The sequence below is a fragment of the Galleria mellonella genome, unplaced genomic scaffold (assembly GCF_026898425.1).
Source record: "Galleria mellonella isolate WM207_F2 unplaced genomic scaffold, CSIRO_AGI_GalMel_v1 utg1217, whole genome shotgun sequence".
Lineage (NCBI taxonomy): Eukaryota > Metazoa > Arthropoda > Insecta > Lepidoptera > Pyralidae > Galleria > Galleria mellonella.
Genome location: NW_026441984.1, coordinates 1,264,957 through 1,287,752, shown reverse-complemented (window position 1 = coordinate 1,287,752; position 22,796 = coordinate 1,264,957). Strand labels below are relative to the sequence as shown.

Sequence of the window (22,796 nt, the reverse complement as noted above, 5' to 3'; positions counted from 1 at the left end):
TGGAAGTTGATTCCCAAGAGTGATTATGATACAGTGTGAGTGGGAAGATATAAAATTTTTACAAATTTTCACATTTACAATACGAATATAAGTGGAATAAAGAAATTTGCATAGTTTATATGAGTTACAGATGTGTAGACCTTCCAAGAAGGGCTAGCAACGACCCTCGCCAGTGTTGGAATTGTTCCAAACCGTTATCTATTATATGACCTGAAAACCGGAGCCTACACAAAAACTGATCACTCAACACTTGACCACTTCGCTGAAGTCTGCGGATGACGTCGGTCCATCTAGCTCGCCGCTCTTACGGCGCGGCGACCCAAAAAACCGACTGACGACTCGTAAGCCTAAAATAATTTGGGAAAGAGATGAGAAAGCGTAAAATAAGTAGATATGATGATGAAAAAATTACATTTTTTATATAAAAATTTTAACCACATTATGGTGTCCGTAACTATCTTTTATTTTAATTTAGTTTTAGGTATATAATTAGAAATAAGTAAAAATATATATATATATATATATATATATATATATATATATATATATATATATATATATATATATATATATATATATATATATATATATTTGAAGATAAAAAATTCTTTGAGATCACTGCCAGCTGGTAGTGTGCCTAGGATACTTGCTGCATTTCCACGTTGAATAGCAATGGAAATGGAAACCTCATTATTAAATTATTATTGTAATAAATGATTAAGTTTATAACAATTCTGAAACACAAACCGTTTTTATTGAAAAAGTCGTGTAAATTTATTTAAAATCTATGATTATTCAGTATCGATAGATTTATTTATTTAAACTTTAATTGACCAATAAAATGTGTTACAAAAGGTGGACTTAATACTATAGGCATTCTGTACCAGTCAACCTTCAAGATGTGCAGAGATACTTGATGGTGGTTTGAAAAAATATTAAATTATTTATATTTTAGTATAAGTTAGTAATAATTACTATATATAAATACATACAAATTTTCATAAAATAAACATACATGTTAATATAGTATTTATATATTACATATAAAAATATACATATATACATGAATATATACATATGATGGACTACTGCCTACTTGATTACTTGTTTTGTTACTAGAGGGAGACTTTGTACAAAAGTCGTTTGCTTGGGTACCACTGTCCCATTCACGTTTTTACCGTGAAGCAGTTGTATTTGCATGGCTGTGTTTCGGCTTGAATGGTGGGATATGGCAGTGAATTTACAGAGTACAGAGGGGTAGAGTAGAGTAGAGAGGGTACATTTATTCACACCTGAGTCCTCAGGAGTGGCAAAGCATGGGGGGTATCATTGGCGAAACAGTACACTCTGTTATGTCCATGGTACTGCTCATGTCTATAAGCGACAGTTACCACTTTCCATCAGGCGGGCCGTCAGCTAGTTTGCCATTCTAAGTTGTATAAAAAAAAAGTTATATAGTTAACAATGCAATAGTAATAAGGTAATCTTTTCTACTACATCCTTCAATTTTTATTCCCTATCAAATGTAAAAAATAATATTTATAATAAAGCACTATGTTTCCAGGGGGAAATTCCAGGTGCATCCTGCCTTTTCATTCTCACCTATCTACTCTACCTCACTGGTGCCCCGCCAGCGTATACCGTTAGCGCAGGCGAGGTTACCATTCCATTATCATTTATTAGTAAAAAAAATCACGATTGAAAGCACCGGTTATTTTTAGTGGAAAAAAATATTAAAAAATACTATCTTTATCCAGTTAGGCGATTTCAAACTTGGGTAAACTATGACGTCTTATCTAAATATAGAACGGATTTATTTACCTGTATAATTATTGGTATAAACAAAGTCTAATCAAGCGGAAAGGCGCTTAAATATACTACTATATAAAACGATTTTACACGATGAACCTGATGGTATAGCGGTTTGTTACCTAGCAAGCAGGTTATGAGTTCGATTCCCGTACAATGCTAACATTTATATTCTAGTGTAGTAATATAACTGTGTTAATAGCTACATCATTTAACCACCTAGTACTGTGTAATCTATGTATGTAGTGGTGGGGAAGAAAGGTTCTTGAGTGGTGACCCCGTACAGGTAAATGCAATGGTCTTCCTAGGATCCCCCACTAGATGGAGTGAGGATCTGAAATGCATTGCATTATATAATAAAATCTTATTGAAAGGAAATTATTAATTCACATCACATCACTCAATCTCAGTCTCAGTAATCATATGATTTTATCATCTTTCAAATAATTCATTCGTTTATGTTTACATTAAATATTATTATTAAACGAAAATAAAATAATTATTCTATAATTTATAATAACACAGGATGTAACTTGATTTTTTTTGTAACCAGAGAAAATATTCGTAATAATATAATTCACACAATAAAATTGTATTGTTTATAATCTTATCGAATCGAAGCATTTGGCGTTCCATTGTTTCTGCCTACCCTAATGGGAGACAGGCGTGACAGATATGTATGTATGTATGTATAATCTTATTGTAAGGAAATTAGTCCCATCACTCAATCTCAGTCTTAGTAATCATATGAGAATATCATCATAAATAATTCATTTAGAGGGACCACAGGGAGACTGTACAAAAGTCGATTGCTTGGGTACCTCTGTCCCATTCGTGTCCCACAGCCATGCAAACACAACTGCTTCATGGTTGAACCGTGAAGCAGTTGTGTTTGCATGACTGTGTTTCGGTTTGAAGGGTGGGATATGGCGTGAATTTACTGGGTACAGAGGAATAACACCTGAGTCCTCAGGAATGGCAACGCATGGGGGTATTATGGGCGAAACAGTATACTCTGTTATGTCCATGGTACTGCTCATGTCTATAGGCGACGGTTACCACTTTCCATCAGGTGGGCCGTCAGCTTGTTTGCCATTCTAAGTTGTATAAAAAAAATTAATTTATATTTACATTAAATAATCATTCTTTAATTATTAATAACATAGGATGCAACTTAATTTTTTTTGTAACCAGAGAAAATATATGTACCAATATATTTACATATCTAAATTGTATTACTCATAATCTTATTGATGGGAAATTATTAATTCGTATCACTTGATATTATTATTTATCATGGGGAGTGTTCTGAGGAATTGTTCGGATTGATACCTGCTGCTGATCTTCACCACCGTTCAACCCGCCACAAACTAAAGTTTCATCCCAATCATCTGGACGAGTGGCGGTTCTCCATCGTGCGTTTTTCAAGACACTGTCTTCCACGCACAACCATTCTTTGGAATCAACTTCCAGCAGCAGTATTTCCGAACCGATACGACAACATAACCTTCAAGAAAAGAGTATATTCCTTTTTAAAAGGCCGGCAGCACACCTGCAATGCCGCTGGTGTTGTGGGTGATCATGGGCGGCGGTAGTCACTTACCATCAGGTGAGCCGCATGCTCGTTTGCCCCCTGTGTTGTAAAAAAAAAAACTCAATCTCAGTAAACATATTATGATGTCATCTTTTAAATAATTCATTTGTTTAACTTACAATTATTTAATTATAAATGGCATAGGATATAACTTGATTTCATTTCATAGATTTAAAAAATAAATTTTCCTATCAAAGTAACGCGAAAACGCGTCAGCACTGTAGTTGAAGTTCGCACCTGCTGCATCACGGATGAAGTCACAGGGTAACGAACTCCGATTAGATATACGAGTATAACTAGCCGAATCCCGCGGCTTTGCGCCGCGAATCAAGTTAACAAGAGCTTTATATTACAATTCATAGTTTACGTAATTATAATTTGATTTAATAGAATTCAGTGAATGTGTATGTGCGCCGTGTGGTCCCGGTATAGAATGGGCCAATTCTTCCTTTCCCGTGGGTGTCGTAATAGGCAACAAAGGGAATTTAGGTCGAGAGATGGGCAGCGCAGGGCAGTGTTCCTTTTAAAATATCAATTAAAGCTAACTGCGGTTGCCAACCCTTCTGCTAAGGGTGGCAACTACTGGCAACCCAATTGGAGAGGCCTATGTTCAGCAGTAGACGGCTAATGTGATAATGATGATGATACTAATAAATGCCACACAACCACACCGATCGCTTGCCCCTCAAACATTCTGTTATGAGGTACCAGACAGCGGAAGGCGACAATCTGGAAGGCATAATTTAGAACATCTAAACCTGAGACGATTCAAAAAACGCCCGATTAGGAATCGAACCCCGAACCTCGTTTATGCAAAGCAACGGAATCACCATAACATTACGGAGGAAGCTAAAATATCCTCTGTTATGAGGTACGAACATCTGGAGGCCACAATCCATATCATCCATACTCTAGCCATTTCAGAAAAGTTCATGTTCTAAATTGGTTCGACCGCGAATCGAACCCAGAACCACGTTTACGTAAACCACTGCGCTATTGAGGTCGTCATTTTATTTTATCATCTTATGCTTAATTGGAATTATGAATAAGCATAATCTTTATTGATTCTTACAATACGTTGGTTGAAGTTAAACTAAAAAAAAAAAGATAAAAAAGAAAATAAACTTATAAATAAAAATACATAATTAAAACAAGAATCAAAATGAGTTACAATTTAGCATAATACTGGTATGTTAATTGAGTAAGAAACATCCAAACATATTTACTAACTTCCATCCATGTCCATTTGATGGATGGTACAGCTCCTTCCCATCCATCAGATGGACTGTGTCGCAGCTAGGGAACTCGGAAACTTGTGTGATCATGTGACAATGATTGTTATATCCTGGGTAAAGCAAACAAGTTACTGTTTAACCGAGAAATAGCAGAGTGGCCCAAATATTCAATGATATTAAAACATTAATTTTAATACGGTCTCGTTTTACCTTAATGACTTTTTTTTTTCAATTTACATACTCGATTAAAGTACAATAAAGACCAACAATGATATTATTTACGGTACGGTATGTACATAAAAGATACCTAATGATATATTTCGAACCTACGCTACGTTGCAAAAAGTTTGGCAAAAAAAGTTTTGGCAGTCAAAGGCAAGTGTCAAGTCATACTGATTATAACATTATCGATTGTGAGAACCGTGGCATTCTACTAAACAGCTGAGGCACCGGGCGCGAGGTTATTCTGCCGGGTTGTTTAGACGCAATGCAGATCACGTGTGCGCTGATCAGCCAGCACCACCTTCTGTATACGCCCTGTGGACAGTCCATCCCTGTCTGTCCAATACCAAATCGGACGTGAGAGAAGAAAAAGACGTCTTAGGGTTGAGACTAGACGTCGGCGCGTCTGCGTGCCGCGCATCCCCTTCGGTCGATTCCAGCACGTTGCGCGCGCACTCACCTAGCGAGCCGACCGTTCGAACCCATTCGGAGCGGAGTTGTCGCCTCGAGCGGTCGGTTCTACGCTACCCTGGGCGATCCGTCGGCAGTCGCGCCGGCGCCGCCGTCGGCGATGGACCACGACGACGATAGGTCCTTGTCTCTGGGCACGGAGGTGTCGGCCTCCGTGCCGCCACCGAGCCCCCTCACGGGATGTTATTTACTCGCGGTGATAGGCGAGCCTCACACTCACGAGCACAAGGAGATCATACTTCAGCGCCTCGTCAAAGGTGAGTCTTGTCAAAGTGACAGCTGTCAGAGTAAAACTCAATTTGCCGGTCTCTGGTGTGCGGCATTTTTTACCTTAGTCAATACGCACTTTCTCTATCGATTTTCGGTTCTAAACTGTTACAGTTTCGGGTTTGCCGGTTAAATTTAATTTGCATGACTGTCGTGTCGCTCCGGACGGCCAGGAAGTGCATAACTGCGTAATATGTAATATAATTTTTTTCCACCGGTGTTTTCTGTTTTCCTGTTATGTCATCCGTGACACGGAGTCGTTTTTTGCGATGTCGGCTAACTAATTGAACGGCCGCTTCTTTCTATACATGAATAGTTGCAATGAAGAGAGCGTGGTAATGCTCATTAAGTAAATAAACAGTTTTCTCAGCTGTTCCGCCGGCCGTTGTTTGCATTGTTGACAATATTTATAAAATGCACTATAATTTGTAATTTATTTAAGTCTATTAAATATTATAAATATTTATCTATTCACGGAAATATATTTTCATCACATGTTGAAATATAACAATTATAATATGTAATAATTGTGGAAATTTACAACGTGCTTAATTTTTCCATTTGACGTAGTACATTAATTTTACGTTGCAGTGTTTGTTATGCAATATCAATACATTATTATGTCGAAACAACTATGTTTGTTGTGCGCAAACGCCGGCCGGCAAAAAGAACATGCGCAGTGACCAGAACACTGGTGAATAATAACTTCTTGATAATAAAATATAATGTATCGAACCATATTGATCATAGAAATTATTCGTCCTATTTATCTTGCAGAACCTTTATCTAAAAATAAATTTTCAAATTCATGCATCTCCAATATTTTGTAGATTCTTTCCGGGATATTCAGGATTGTTTAAAGTTTGCTGTTTCTTTTCTATGATTTGTTTATAACTGTAAATTATTAAAATTATTATATATATAATTAAAATGATGTTGAGTTACAATTGCATATCAATTTCACGGCAAAACAATTGCATAGCTACTCCGAATCTTGCATAATCATCCTGATTCCGGGAATATCCATTCAGGACGGCCTAAAATTTTCTGTTATTTGCATAATAATTTTTTCTATAACTATAAATTGTATCCTAATAAATATTAGATGAAGTTACAGTTGATATATTTAATATTTTACAGCAAAGCGTTTGTGTCACTGCCACGGACGTTGCCTAAATTTTCTGGAATATTCAGGATTATCCAAAATTTTTAGTTTTTTAACTATAACCGATATTCTGATGAAAAGTAAGGCGAAATAATAACAGATTTTTTATTTTACTAAAACCTAATTGACTATTTAATTAAAACTTTTTACAAATCTACTTTAATGATTACAATGTTTTGTCGCTTTCTTTCCAATTGGGATATTAGTGTAAAAGAAAGAGTCAAAATAGTAAAATAGCTGATACAGGTTTGTGACAATGTTAATATTTTTTTTTTTAATAAGGTTTGTTTATAAATAAGGGGATTAATATTTTGAGACAATATCACATCTCTTATACAATTATAACATGTAATAACCTGAAATAAACGGCATCAATATCATATAGCTATTTGAAAACAATATAAAAATAATGAATAACATTTACAAAAACTGTTTATCTTTAAAACTGCGTATATAAGTACAAATTATATACACAAGCTACATCATTTCTTCTTGGCTTCGCGTTTGTCCTGAGTGTCCTTTGAAATGTTATGTAATTTACTAGGAATTCTTTGTTGAGCTATATTGAATATCGTAATACAAGTTATGTACATTAAAATAATGTCTGATCTGTCTGATCTATCGATACAAACAGGAAATTTTGTACATAAATCCTTTAAAGTCCTTGTACCGGCAGTGATATTTACAAAGACAGGATTTCTTAAAATTACCACGGGAATGAAGGAAAGGTTCGCGTGGGCAAATTTTGCGTAAACAAAATTGATTTTGCGTGAACAACGTTAGTTATTATTATTGTTAGATAATATTGTTATTTTTTTTCGTACAGTCGGCGACGTATTTAATTAACTGACAATAAATAAAAAAAAAACGTACATATAACAAATAGATTCCGAAAATAAATAATGTATGAAGAATTTTAAAAAGTTTTTGACATTGGTCATTAATTTTTGAATTTGATTGACAATTGATATTATGTGTGCATGAGTTTCACAGTTGGGATAATCAAATACTAAATACAGAATGTGGTTTAAACCCATTTTGACATGATTTGCTGGCTTCCTAAAAATTCATTTTTCGATATTCTCATGTCGGTCCGTCGGTACGAGTATGTCCATTACAAAGAAATAAACAGACAGACAATTTAATCTTTCCTCTTTATAGTATTAGTATAGGTTATAGATCGAGGATATTTGTTTATTTTATATTATATATATTAATTTAAATTAGTTTTTGATATAACTGTTTGTACATAATGCAAATTTTGTACTTTGATGCATTTCTTTTAGTGCATAATAAAGAAAGAGAGAGACTTATTATTTGATAAATATTTAAATCGATTATTAAAATATTTACATTATTTAAATTGAATTATTAATTAAATATCTATTATTAATTACATTCTAGAGTTATATTTATGTTACTTGAATATATAATTGAATAAATGAATGTTTAATATAAAACTGAGTCTCTATATTTTGATAAAAAGATTGTTTTTATATCGGTTATTTATAGCGGAAAGGCTATGAAACATTGATTGTAGAGTATTGTATATATTTTTTTTAAATATAAGTGTGTCAACATTTTAAGGTCTAAATTGAAGAATATATGTGTATTGAAGCTTCGAAAGTTTCGGAAACAGTAAAGTAATAAACTGGGAAATATCTATTTAACTCTTGGTCTATAGCTTATAACAAAATAAAAAGTAATGTGCTTGGAATATACACAATATGGAATTCTTTTTCTTTCTCTCTCTGTATTCTTTTTTTTATGCAACTCAAAATAGCAGACAATCTGACGGCCCACCTGATGGAAAGTGGTATCCGTCGCCTATAGACATGAGCAGTACCATGGATATAACAGAGTATACTGTTTCGCCTATAGATATGAGCAGTATCATGGACATAATAGAGTATACTGTTTTGCCAATGATACCCCCCACGTGTTGTGGGGACTCCCACCTGAGGACTCAGTTGTTATTTCTCTGTACCCTGTAAATTCATACCCCATCCTTCAAACCAAAACACAGCCATGCAAACACAACTGCTTCATGGTAGAAACACGAATCGGACAGCGGCGGTTTGTTTGGGACAAACGACTTTTGTACAAAATCTCCTTCTGGTTAATTATAATTTATAATTTAATGAGGAAATGATTTAAGTGTGAAATGCTGTGGTTGGTTTTTTTTGTGTTATGCAGTTTTGGGTGCATATTCTTTGGAATGCAATGTAGAACTTTCCTGACGAATTCCCTACAATGTATCAACTAATTGCACTTGATCCTCACCTATCGTCTTTCACCGGTAACCCGGTAGCATTTTATTATTATCTATTAAAACAAATACCCACAAAATAACTATACATAGGACAAATATGCCAATATACTAATATGCCAATACCAAATGCTCTTTATTTGTATTTTTTTTTTTACATTGAGAAAATAAAGATCTATATATTCTTTAACCAAAGGTTGTCTGTAAGAGATCGCCCTAGCGATAAGACCGCCTTTTATACCTTTATGTATATATTTTAATCTGTATTTCACTTCACTTATTCAATTGTCATTGTATATTTTTGTTTATGGTGCAATAAAGAGTTAAATAAAAATAAATAATAAATATTTTTAGCTAACTTTTCAGTTAATACAAAGATTATTACATTGAAACATTTTGGCTACAATAATGTTATTTTTAATGAGGCCTACGATAGTATTAAAAGCCTCTGATTTTACACGTACCTTTGGCTTCATTCTCTCTTCTATCTCGTCCTGAAGGCTTTACTCTTGCCCCTGTGAAACGTATCACGAAATATATTGTATTATTTTGTCATATTACTCAATCTTTCTAACCAGAAGACGGGATAACATCTTCCGTGATTTCATGATATCCATGGGTATTCCACGAAATCCTCCCATATCTCTGCGTATCCGTACTAATATTACAAATGTGAAAGTAAGTTTGTTTGTTATCTCTTGGGACCTTTACGAAAAACCCATCGTTATGAAGTTTGGTATACACATAGCGTTTGGGATGAAGAAGGACATACGCCAACTTTTGATTTCGGTCAACCAATGTAAGAGTATCTCGGTCAAGCAGAAGTTAGTGGTAAAAATAAATTTGATCAAATGCGACTTTAACTCGTGCGGATTTCAGAAAAGATTTTTTTTTTCTATTACATCTATGGAAATATTTGTGGGTTAACAATATGTAAAACTATTCCGAGTTTCAGTTTGACAGCATTAGGGAATACTGAGATAAAGCGCTGTGATGGACAGGTGGACAAAGTTGCATCAAAAGAGTTCCTTTGTACTTTTTGATAAGGGAACAGAACTAGTATATTGTATAAGTATGTTAGATAGACGACGGTTTCATGCATCAAAGGGATAGAACAGACAGAAAGAATTCCAATTTCAATAATAGTAATAAATCTGTTTGCATTAAAGAGGGTAGGTATTGGTTATCTTATGTTATATAAAGTCTCGGACCTATTTAGCTATTTATAGAATTGCATGCAAATGTCGCATTTTGGTAGGAACTGATTAATTCATGCATCGACAAAACCAATTATATTAGATATTTCTATTCTTTTAAAAAAATTCGTCTACCAAGTTTAAGCTTTTGTTAAGTAGTCATTTAGGTAATTTATTTTTAAATTTATTTAATGGTAGGAATATTGTTAAAGATTTTAAGACACATCATAAAGGTTTTTTTTTTTAATAAACGGCTTGTTTTAGGAGTTATATCAGTGACTAGTTTTTGAGGGTATCTTGCGCTTCTTTGTATTTGTTCGTTTGCTTCTGTAAACATGTTTTTGTCTAATTTAACAAATATACAAAGCTTCAAGTATATAAAAGGATCCAAAAACTTATCGTTTTTAAAATTCGGCAGTGGAAGAAACAAATGTTCGAAGTAGAGATTTGTGCTGAATTCAAGTAAAGCCGTTGACCAGGAATGTATGAGTAGAATGTAAGGGAATTTCGGATGGTTCCCTCGTAGTCGTTAGTTAGGTGTGTGAAGCCCTAGTAGCGAAGGTCAAATGGAAGCAAATCGCACTCGGGTTATTGTCGGTCGCAATGAGATTATAGAGTGAAGTAATCCTACACGGTGACTATAGGATTTCTTGTTACAGTATCTATAACAGTTTACTCATTTTAACACGTGACTTTGCCCTCAAATGTCTATTAGGTTTTACCTTTTAAGAACCACATACTGGAGTCTCTAGAGAAAACCTTAGCAGAGAGCTCATTCCACAGCCTAAGAAGATCGCGGGAGAAAGTACCTTTGAAGCCACACTGTATGCGACCATTTAGGTTCTAACGTGTGAGGCAGAATTCCCTGTCGATGGCGAGCGGTGCGATGATGAAAGGTGGCTGTGGGCATCATTTCAAACAATTCTCCACAACACAATTCGTTATACAAGCGGTAGAACACACTAAAGGAGGCAAAGTCTTGTCTTATAGTTCTCGATACCACCTGTGAGCTTGAGATCGTCGACAATTCACATATCATAGAGTTATGCCCCCATAGGGCGTAACTCCGTGATACTCGGGAATGGCAACACATAGATATGGTGTCTATAAGCTCTATAATTTTCCATTAGGAAAGCCATCAGATTATTTGCTATTTCAAGTTACTAAAACACTGCCATTTATTTATTTTTTATCTTGATAGCATCTAGCTTTAATTTACCGAAACTGGAAGTCGCCAGTCATCAAATAACCCGCGGGATTGCGGCCCTCGTGTCACGAAGTAGAAAGTTCAAACAGTTATATAACGTTATGTTTGTGAACTGAAATTGTGTGTATGGATGTAAGGAGGTTAAATGATATTCGCTACAGAGTTTGCATGTATGAAGAATACCTCAATAAATGAAAAGCTTTGAGAGTTCAGGTATAATACCTCTGGGAGTTGATTTGATTTTTCAAGTATACTGGATGAATGTGGAATACGAATTCTCTTTATAGTAAATATGGATTTACTTAGATACGAATAACTTTGATCAACCTAATATTTATTTCTTATTTCCTCTGTATTTCACTATTTATAGAGTAATGCTATATAGATTATAATAATCGAATAATCTCCATACAATTTATTTTACGTATATCTACCCTCCAAAAATAATCACAATATTGTTTGGTATACAAATTAGGAATTTATGATTAATTAATGTATGGTGTAAATATATTTTAATTATTCTATTAAATTAAAAAAGTTATATTAAAATAGCTATTGATTTCAGATGTAATATTAAAATAAAACATTATATATACATTTATAAAATACAAAAGACAGTCTTGTCGTTAAAGCGATCTCTTTCAAACAGCCTTTGGTTAGAGAAGAAAAGAAAGATAAGTAGGTTAGATAGGATAATTATTAGATAGATAAGAATAGATAGGTTAGTCGTATACTAAGCCCATATCAAGAGATAGTTCTATTAAAACTGAACAACTTGCCCAAGGAGTTTTGCACGATACCAATAACAAATTTTAAAAATTTAGACGGTATTACGTGTTATTAAAAATACGAAGCAAGATTCTTTTTTTATTTTCAGAGAGGCAAACGAACAGACGGTCCACCTGATGGAAAGACGGTTACCGTCGTCCATGTACACTTGCCACACGAGTGGAGTTGCTTGTGCGTTGCCGGCCTTTAGTGGCAAAAAATTATGCAATAATCCAAATGTAAATTTAAAGAATTTATTACTTTAGAGATTCGATCGTGGGATTTTCGGACTGTTGTCAAGTCAATTACAATATAATACAGTAATAACAAACGCAGTAAAAAACGACTTCTCACTAGATCAACTGACGACTGACTGAGATGCAGAGAGTCATAACGAGTAAGGAAAAGAAACTAAAGAAAAAAAAAATCCAGGCCAGTTCAATTAAAATCAAGTGGACAATTAAAATCTGATATGATGATGAAAATATGAGCTTTATAACTCAGATTAATTTTGGAGAGGTTTTTAGATAGAGATTATAAATGTAAGCCAATACATAATTAAATGAAGTGTGTATTAATTTTCGCGCATAATTTCACATCGGAGTAACACAGCAGATAACGATTCGTATCGGCTGTTATATATGTCGATAAGCACGCAAATTGTACGGTGATTTTTATCTTGACTAAGAGTAATTGTGGCTGCATAATTTTACATACACGCTACGTATTAGAATTTTGTTTTCCGACAGTTTTAGGGTTGCTGGTTATTTGATTAGGATTATTTTGTTTAATTCCGCTAAGACCATTAGTCTGTGTGTGACTGCCAACACTCGAAGGTTGACCATCACTATTACTACCAGAAATTACATAACATTCTATATTATTCATTAATCTCCGACTGGCATTTTGTTTATGCACGTTTTGCGACATATGTTTCATTTCTAAATTAAGCATTTTCAGGCAAATTATTAGATTGTGGTAAAAATTGTTGTGGAATATCTGTTGGTAATAGTAGTGGTCAGTCTTCGAGTGTTGGCAGTCACACACATACTAACGGTAGCGGAATTAAACAAAATAATTCTAAACAAATAAATAAAGATATGGACTTCTGCAAGACAACAACTAGTTCAGTAAAATATAAAAAAAAAATATTGTAAAATGTTTGATCTTTCTTTATACTGAGTTCCTTACGAGACAGACGGAGAAATCAAAAGAAATCAAAGACTCTATTGATGCATGCACGTCTTTCTTATATATGCTCCGATTTCAGAGACGTCTATCTTGACGTTGACTTGATCTGTTTGACGATATAGTTAAATTAAAATATGGCTACTTTTTATGTTACTAAGAACTAATTTCTAAGGAGTCGAAATCTAATGAAATGGTAGGAGTAATCTCGAAAAATGCTGAAGGTCTGAAGGTCTTTGAACTGAGGTTAAAGATGTGGTCTGGAAGAGAACTGGTTGGAAGAGATAGATATATAGATATTTATTGTTTCCATCAAAAAATTACAGTAGTAAACTTATTATAAATAGATAGCAAACAATTACAAGAAATTACCACAGTGAGAAAATAAATACATAAACAGAGAACACATTAATTACTAACCCCAATAAAACTTTTTAATAAAAAAAAGCAGTCTCGCCGAGTATTTCTATTTATTTTACCCGTCGGTCAAGCTAACACGTACTGGTTATTCGCAGTAAAATTTACATCGCCGAACAATTAACAAATGCATTATAATTGCAAGTGTTTGGTATGCCTATTAGCGTAGTTTATGGACGACTATACAATAGGTCATATGTAGTCTCTAAATAATGAACTGAGAGCAATCTCACTTAATACAAATGTAAAGGATATAATATTTAAGATTTTATTGAATAGCGACAGTGGGTCAGTATATTTCTCTTAAAGAGAATGAGCTGTGACTATTAGTCGGTTATTATTATGGTTAGATTAATAGATATTCTCAAACTCTGTCTCATTTGTATTTCTACCGTGAAGCAGTTGTGTTTGTATGGCTGTGTTTCAGTTTGAAGGGTGGGATATGGCAGTGAATTTACAGGGTACAGAGGAATAACACCTGAGTCCTTAAGAATGGCAACGCATGGGGGGTATCATGGGTGAAACAGTATACTGTTATGTCCATAGTACTGCTCATGTCTATAGGCGACGGTTACCACTTTCCATCAGATGGGCCGTCAGCTTGTTTGCCATTTTAAGTTGCATGAAAAAAAAATGACTATAAAATTCATGACTCATTTAGATAATTAAACTGAGATCATTAGTAACTTTAATGTCTCATTATATCTTAAATTATGTAATGTTTGAATCGACTCCATTGATGACGAAACGAATAGCAATTGTAGCTTCAGACTATGTAATTGGCGATTTGTATCCTAAATGAAATGAAACAAAAAACGTACTTTCGCTGCGTTCGAGTAGGCAGTCGATCGGCGCCGGCGCACCAGAGAAAGTGTTAGATCGAGGCCGTTCTCAGGCGGACTCTTACGAAAAATTCATTCAATCCGCCTATTGTATGTAACACGCGCGTACACAGGGTTAGCATCTAAGATAATTACTAATAATTAACATATCAATAGTGCGGAAGATATGTTAGTAAAGCCACAAAATTTACGGATTTAACAAAATATATTGTACTCGTGTTGTAACTGTACCATCTATTATTTTTCTATCTTTTAAATTAGTTATTTATTATTATTTTTTTATTTCCACCAATTCACAATTGCTATTAGACATTCAAAGGTTGACTGGAAGAAATCCTTTTTATGGGATAAGTCAGCCATTGTACTCATTCTTTTCTTAAGAACTTTAAGAGTTTATTGTACAATAAAATGTTACAAACAAACAAATATTTTATTGCGAAAATTTTGAACAGCAAAAAAGACAATGGTGTACATTTTGTCCGCCTCAGAACTACCAATGTTGCAACAAAATAAATGAATTTTCATCTTTAATTAATGTTTTATGGTTTTTCTTTTTACTTCTATAATACTAAATTTAATACCGCGATAGTAAATTAAAATTAATTTAATTTCTGAATAAAATTTTTTTGTTACAAAGAAAGAATTATTAGAAAGAAAGAAATATTAACAATCATCTATATCATACTCCAAATACTCAGAGAATAATTTCTGCAGAGCTCTCAGACGATAGTGAGTAAGCCTGAACTAAGTAGATTTCTATGATAGCAAAGAAGTTTCGTGCACATAGCCCTGAAGCTTGAAGAAATAGGATCTTTCAGGACTCTAGTGTAGTTTCTTGAACCTGATACTAAACCTATTAAATTGATATTAAACTTGACACTTCCCTATGGTTGACTGGGAGAGAATGCTTTTAGCATTAAGTCCACCATGAACACATATTTGTACTAATGAATAAATAAATAAATAAAAATACTTAACATCGAAAACTTAATATTGACTTTGCAGGAGAAAGACAGTTCAATTACATTGACATGTTACTTAGACAAACAACGATATGTTACCTAGACATATTAAAATTAAATTATTAGGATATAGCTTTGAAACAGCAATTTTCAATAATTACCAAATATACACTTATATATACAACTTGGAATAGGAAATAAGCTGACGGCCTACCTGATGGACAGCGGTAACCTTCGCCTATAGACATAAACAGCACCGTGGACATAACAGAGTATATTGTGCCCATGATATCTCTTATTCATTCCTGAGGATTAATGTAGATTTACCCTATAATTTTATTGCCATATTCTACTCTTCTAACCGAAACAACTATGCAAACACAATTCTTTCACGGAAGAACCACGAATAGTACAGAGGTATCCAAGCAGACGACTTTTGTACAAAATCTCCATCTGTTAAACTATAAACTACATGATAACATTCTCAATACGTGTAACTGTTTCAATTTAATATAACTAAAGGTTAATCCTCTTTGATATTGTCTTCTTGTAGTACCGATATAATACTTCCTCTATCCAAAAGTCGTCTTTGAGGAATATCACTGGACCAATTAACAGTTGACAGTACAAAGAGAATTTTGCTTTGTTGAATATGTTCCGAGCTCATAGTCAATATCAATGATCTATCAACTCGATTAGTGCTCCCCTTCCCCTCGACTATGTTTCAATGCAACTGAATTGAGTATTTATTAATATCTACATATCGTTATAACGCATATAATTCGTCTATCTTTATCTCCGGTATAAAAAGAAAACAGTGCCTTACCACATTTTTATATTCATCATCATTAACATTTCAGCCATTATGATATTTTTCTTCTTCTTCTTCTTCCTACCCTTATCCCAATTATTGTTTAGGGTTGGCGTAATATGTTTTTTATCCACACTCACTCATACTCACATGCCTGCCTTCGTCTCCAAGCAGCTGCTGTTTGCATCATGCTTGGTTAATATGGATACCGATCTGATATCTATATATTATGCTCCTCTGGATATTGATAACGGAAAAAAGTAAGCAATAAGAAAGCCTATATTAATTTCTGTAAGCATGTATTTGGCAATACGATTCCCGAGTGCAGGAATCAATGTTAAACTTTTAGCTTATACAAACATACTATGATAGTAGATATATTTTTACTTTATCACTAGTATAATATATACTGTACTTATTTACATATACCCAATTATAACTAAGTCTTTATAAGTAACAGTCAACACTTTCTATTGGATACGCCGTCAGCATGTTTGCAACTTTAAGTTGATTAAAAAAGCAATTTTCCAAGCAACATTTTAGATAAATGACTGGTCAACAAGTTCCTATGATGTCATCGAGTTATGTTTATCTCTGCACAATATAAGGCCACGTTTTAACTAGATTAGTTGCAATAGCTCTTAATCTTTATAGATGCTGTGAAAAAATCTGAGTTGAGCGGATTGGCGGACAGTTTATAAAAGAAAGTACGTGTATGGATCGAGATCGCCTATTCAGATCGTTACACGCCGGCGCAGTTTGTTGATTTAATCGAAAACGATTAATAACTGGTCTCCTTTATTCATCTAGACGATTAGTCAGCAATAATTATGGATATTTGATGTCTTATATTATTTTACTTGATATATTTTAAATTTGCCATGCCCAGGAATAACACTTCTTCAGAGTCCTCAGGAATGGCAACGCATGGTGAGGGATCATGGGCGAAACAGTATATTCTGTTATGTCGATTGTACTGCTCATGTCTATAGGCGACGGCTAAGTTGCATAAAAAAACATACTTTAAGTTTAGGTGAGGTCAACTCATAATATGATCTATATTATGAAATCTACAATCCAATATTTCATTTCATGCATAAGATTGTAGGTATATAAAACTTTATCAATATCTCTCCCCAAGATGGAATGACAAAATGTAAAAGTTTTATAACTTATTTGTATAGAATGAAGGCACCTTTTCGTATCCATAAAGATATGCGAATTTCTCGATGCAGATGTATTGAAATTAGAATCAAGTATAGTTTTCATTAACATCATATCAGTCTTTAACTGTCCACTGGTGAACGTATTTTTGAAGTCCCTTGGAAAACTTCGACAGGGAGCTCATTCTATAACCTGAGTGTTGGGAGTCATGGGAGAAAACATCTTATTCATTCATATCAATAATTTATTTTTTATAGATATTAAAGTTTCATAACATTTTGCGATATTTTATTATGCAACATTTTTAGGTACTATTGTTATTAGTATTTTTTAATTATTAATGCAATAGGAAAGATAATATCATCATTTGCTCAGGTGCATTGTGTTTGCATGGCTGTGTTTCAATTTGAAGGATGGGGATATGGCGTGAATTTACAGGGTACAGAGGAGTAACACCTGAGTCCTCAAGAATGGCAACGCATCGGGGGTATTATAGGCGAAATAGTATACTTTGTTATGTTCATGCTACTGCTCATGTCTATAAGCGACGGTTACGACTTTCCATTAGGTGGACCATCAGATTGTTTGCTATTCTAAGTAACATAAAAAATGGAAAATGAAAACAGTTAAAACTTTATTTGATATTTGTGTACCACAAATATATACGTAATGTGTTTAATAATTTATGCATTTGTAATTTTTGAAAAACATTTCTGAAAAATATAGAAATTTTAACGTATCATTGGCTGGAAATCTTTAGTAGTCGCTTATAGACATGAGCAGTATGCTACTGCTCATGTCTATAAGCGACGGTTACGACTTTCCATTAGGTGGGCCATCAGCTTGTTTGTCATTCTAAGTAAAAAAAAAAAAAAATATTCCATGTTTGCTCTTCTTTTTATTTCCATGTCATTGCTTCTTTTGTCAAAACTTATTGTTTTCCTAAGTAAATATATTTATCGGTGTAAACCAGTGGATTTCCATTAACTCTTATTGGTATTTTGCAACTAATGTAATAGTTTTTCTAAGAACGACTTCCAGTCCTACTTTTGTGTTAGCAGCTTACTGTAATGATTCGATCATGAGTTGTGAACTCGTCTCAGATAATGTCATTATGTCGTCTGCGAATCTCAGATGGCTTAAAAATTACCTTGTATATATATTGCAGTTAAAACTCTTGACCAGTCAAAAGTACTATTGAAAATCAGTCGAAAATACTTTTGACCGTATGCTTTAGTCAATAATACTTTTAACTGAAATAACAGTTAAAAGTACCTAACCTAATCTAACCGGGGGGAAAGGGATTGTTAGTAATGGAGACTGAGAATCCTATTGCTAGCAATATACCCAACCAGGTCGACCTCCTCGCGATTCTTCCTGGTAACTATCATGGTAATTCCTGATGAATTCATCATGATGGGCTAACTGGCCTGTTTTCATTCTCATCTATCACCCTTCACTGGTGCTCCGCCAGCGTATCCCGTTAGCGCAGGCGGGGTTACCATACCATTTTCACCCATCAAAAAAAAACCTAATCTAACCGCAAATTTGCAGTCAAAAGTACTAATAACCAATAATTTTCAGTCAAAACCACTTTTGACCAACCTGTTCAGTCAAAAGTACTTTTGACTGATTTTGCTAGACAACTGTCCACTGCTGGACATAAGCTCATAAGGGGAGTTTTGTCAATAGTTGCCACGCTTGGCAGGCAGGTTGGCAACCGCAGTTAGGTTTTTAGAGACGTTTTAAGAGGGACGCTGCTGTCTATCCCTCGCTCGTCTAGCTTACTGATGAACAAATAGACAAGCTTATTTTCATGTATATAAAAATACTGACATTATAAAGGAGTATTCATACTATCTCCGGTCGCATTGTTTATAATGCTGTATTAAATGCCCGCTATATATGTTTAATTGAGCGTAGCCAATTTTATATCTTCATTAATCAACCATGTATTGAATTATGGATCGACAGTTTATATAGGAACTAATTATAATTTATGGCTTTGCTTGTGCGAATTGGGATATAAAATACCCTTGTCTGGGTACCAAATTTTATTTAAATCCATGCAGTCTCGTCCAAATATATTTAAGTTTATTACTTGTAAAATGTTATCCGTCTGTGTGGTCCCGGCATAAAATAGGCCACCTGTTCTTTTCCTGCTAGTTTCGTAAGAGGCGACTAAAGTAACTTAATGACAATAGAATGGGCAGAAACGTCGCTCTTAAATCATCTCTAAAATGTTGACTTTTACCTGCCAAGCTTGGCAACTATTAGTAAAACTCCCTTTATGGGAAAGGCAGCAGGTAATGGCTAAAATGATGAAAATAAATAATGTAATCTGCTGTCAAAGTACTTACATCTGCCAATTTGTAATTGTGGTCGTGATCATATTAAAAATAATATATTTTCTGTGGCCTCAAATACGTCACTTTGACATAATATGGAAACCAATAACTTTATGTTTTTTTTTATAAACATACCTTTATATCACTGCATTTTTTTGTCTCTTCGGTAACGATTAACAAACAAAAAGTCAGATTTACGGAATTCATCAATTATTATTTTTGTTGGTATAAAAACTTTACAACTATTTAAGCTAATTCTATTAATATTGTAAATGTGAAAGTTTGTAACAATTAACGGACAGATGTTTACCACTCTTTAACGCAATAATTACTGAACGGATGTTAATGAAATTTGGTACAAAAGTTATAACTTCCATATAGTCCATTGGAGCTAATTTCGAATTTAGAATATAGAATACTTAATATACTGATTATTGATTAACGCGGACAAAGTCATTGTATATAGCTAGTATGGGAATAATCCTTTAATTATTGTAAAAATAAGCGTCAAGTCTATCCACAATTTGCGAAGACATTACGTAAAAAAAGTACAGGTAAGGTAAGAATTTAACCTTACACTCTTTTTTAATTATCTCATTTAAATACGATCACAATACAAAAGACAAAAAAAAAATGGTAATTTCTAAGAGACATTTTGGCGTGTGGGCGGAGCACGGATCAAAATTAACTCGTGAAGATTAAGGCGAAGGTCATTCGGTCAAGGTCACTGTATTTCCGAACTCCATTAATTATGGAATGGAAACGATGCGGAATATTTATCATGTTCCGAGTGATAGTACAGTATTATTAAATAAACCATAAATACTAGACATAAAAGTGCATATTCTGTTAGTTTCCGTGTGATAATGGAAAAAAAATTAACAATTTTCCATCAGGTTTATCAGTATATTCGTCTTGCAGTATGAAAAAAATATATAACCAATCTTATATCCTCAATATATTTAAAGGGACTAGAAGAACAAAGCCCAATACACCGATGCAGTAAAAAAAAACTAGTCCTGAACTTGACTGCGCAAAGATTTTTGACCTCAAGATGTGGGTCGTGTTATAAATAAACTCAGTGAGCGAGTTTAACTCAGTGAGTCACTGCTGTGCGAATCCTAATCAGTAACTACATAACAGCGGATGTGTGCGATGAAGCCCGCTTCCTAAGTGGGAGAATAAGGTTACCAGGCCTTAAAGAAATTGGAACAGATAACTGTTATGTCATATTTGCTTATAGATATTTGTTTAATGATTGATACTCAATTGTATAAGATTTTAATTGAGTCAATAGTGGTAATGCAGTAAGAAGCATGCGTTCTTCTCGTCTTTGGGATAAAAAAAGAAATATATGTATTTTAAATGGAACCGTACAATAAATGGATGGCTATAAATGTAGAGGAAGATCATTAGATTTTTAAGATATAGATGGACTGTGTGAAAGATAATAAGGCCAGAATTGGCGTGAATAAGGAAATGATTACGAAAAATAAATGGAAGAGGGAAACATATTACGCCAATCCCAAATAGGATGTCAGAAAGTTAATGAAACCCTATAATTTAATACTGTTTCTTTTTTAAATTGGATGATAGGAATTAAAAGATTTAAAATTATATTTTACGAACTTAGATTATAGTATATATATTGGTAAAAGAAAAGAGAAATAAAATAAAATAATATATGTTAGAGAGAGACAGACTAGAAGAACAATATATAAGCTCGAAGCTGATTTATTCAGAGTCTGAACAAAACAGGTTCTAATTATTTTTATATTTTTAAGTGGAATTAGTTTTAAACATTTTTATTTTAATATTGTGCAACAATTAGAAACACAAAAAAGGACAATAGTACAAGAATTGGTAGAAAAAAGATATCTAATTTCATCAAAATAAAACGAACAATAATTAAAGTTATAATAAATACGTAAACTATTGCTATTTTTGCAACTTTAATACTATATTCACATAGATCAACTTCACACCAGAGAGAGACTGTACAAAAGTCGTTTGCTTGGGTACCCTGTCCCACTCGTGTTTCAACCGTAAAGCAGTTGTGTTTGCATGGCTGTGTTTCGGTTTGAAGGGTGGGATATAGCGTGAATTTACAGGGTACAGAGGAATAACACTTAAGTCCTCAGGAATGGCAACACATGGGGGTATCATGGGCGAAACAGTATACTCTGTTATGTCCATGGTACTGCTCATGTCTATAGGCGACGGTTACTACTTTCCATCAGGTGGGCCGGACCATCAGCTTGTTTGACATTGCAAGTTGTATAAAAAAATAAAAATTTCGACTAGTCATTTACACACATTTACATTACACACACACTAGTATATTTTCTTGTCTCATTCTTGTAATTGCATTGCCAGTCTGTCAATATGTGAGTACGTTATACTGCGTTTGTGCTTACGAAGCATTTATTCTTACTTCAACGCGAATCAGTTCCGTCCGGTCTATCAATACTTATGTCGAACAAGTTTAATTGTCTTTTTTTTCGATATCGTATACTTTTTGAGTCGAATGTTGTTAGCCTTGCCAGTAACAAGTCGAGATGCTGAGAATTGGAACGGTAGAGATTTTAATCCGTAAAGATGCTAAAGGTCATTACGTATATATTCGGCTCTTGTCTCTTCTCTATGCAGATTTTTTAGACTATGTCATTACTTAATATTATTGTAATTACATTTAATAATTAATTATATTAGAAAAAATATATTTTTTGCTAGCTGTTACCTGCAGCTTTGGACGCGTGATGCAGTGTTTTCCCTGTAATTTTAATTTTTCAAAAACCTTCTCTTAAAAGATGTTTACCATGTATATTAAACCTATGGTTCGATTTTCAGTTTTCTAGCGC

At 33.7% G+C, this 22,796-nt stretch overlaps 1 protein-coding gene across 1 annotated transcript in view; it reads left to right on the top strand.

Annotated features, from left to right (window-relative positions):
* Positions 1-5,001: 5,001 nt before the first annotated feature.
* Positions 5,002-22,796, top strand: part of LOC113516493 (microtubule-associated protein futsch) — a 219,588-nt gene continuing 201,793 nt past the window's right edge. Inside the window, 1 exon segment of the mRNA XM_052899915.1 lies at positions 5,002-5,588. Within this exon segment, the coding sequence (XP_052755875.1) occupies positions 5,432-5,588 (157 nt within the window). The 5' untranslated portion in view covers positions 5,002-5,431.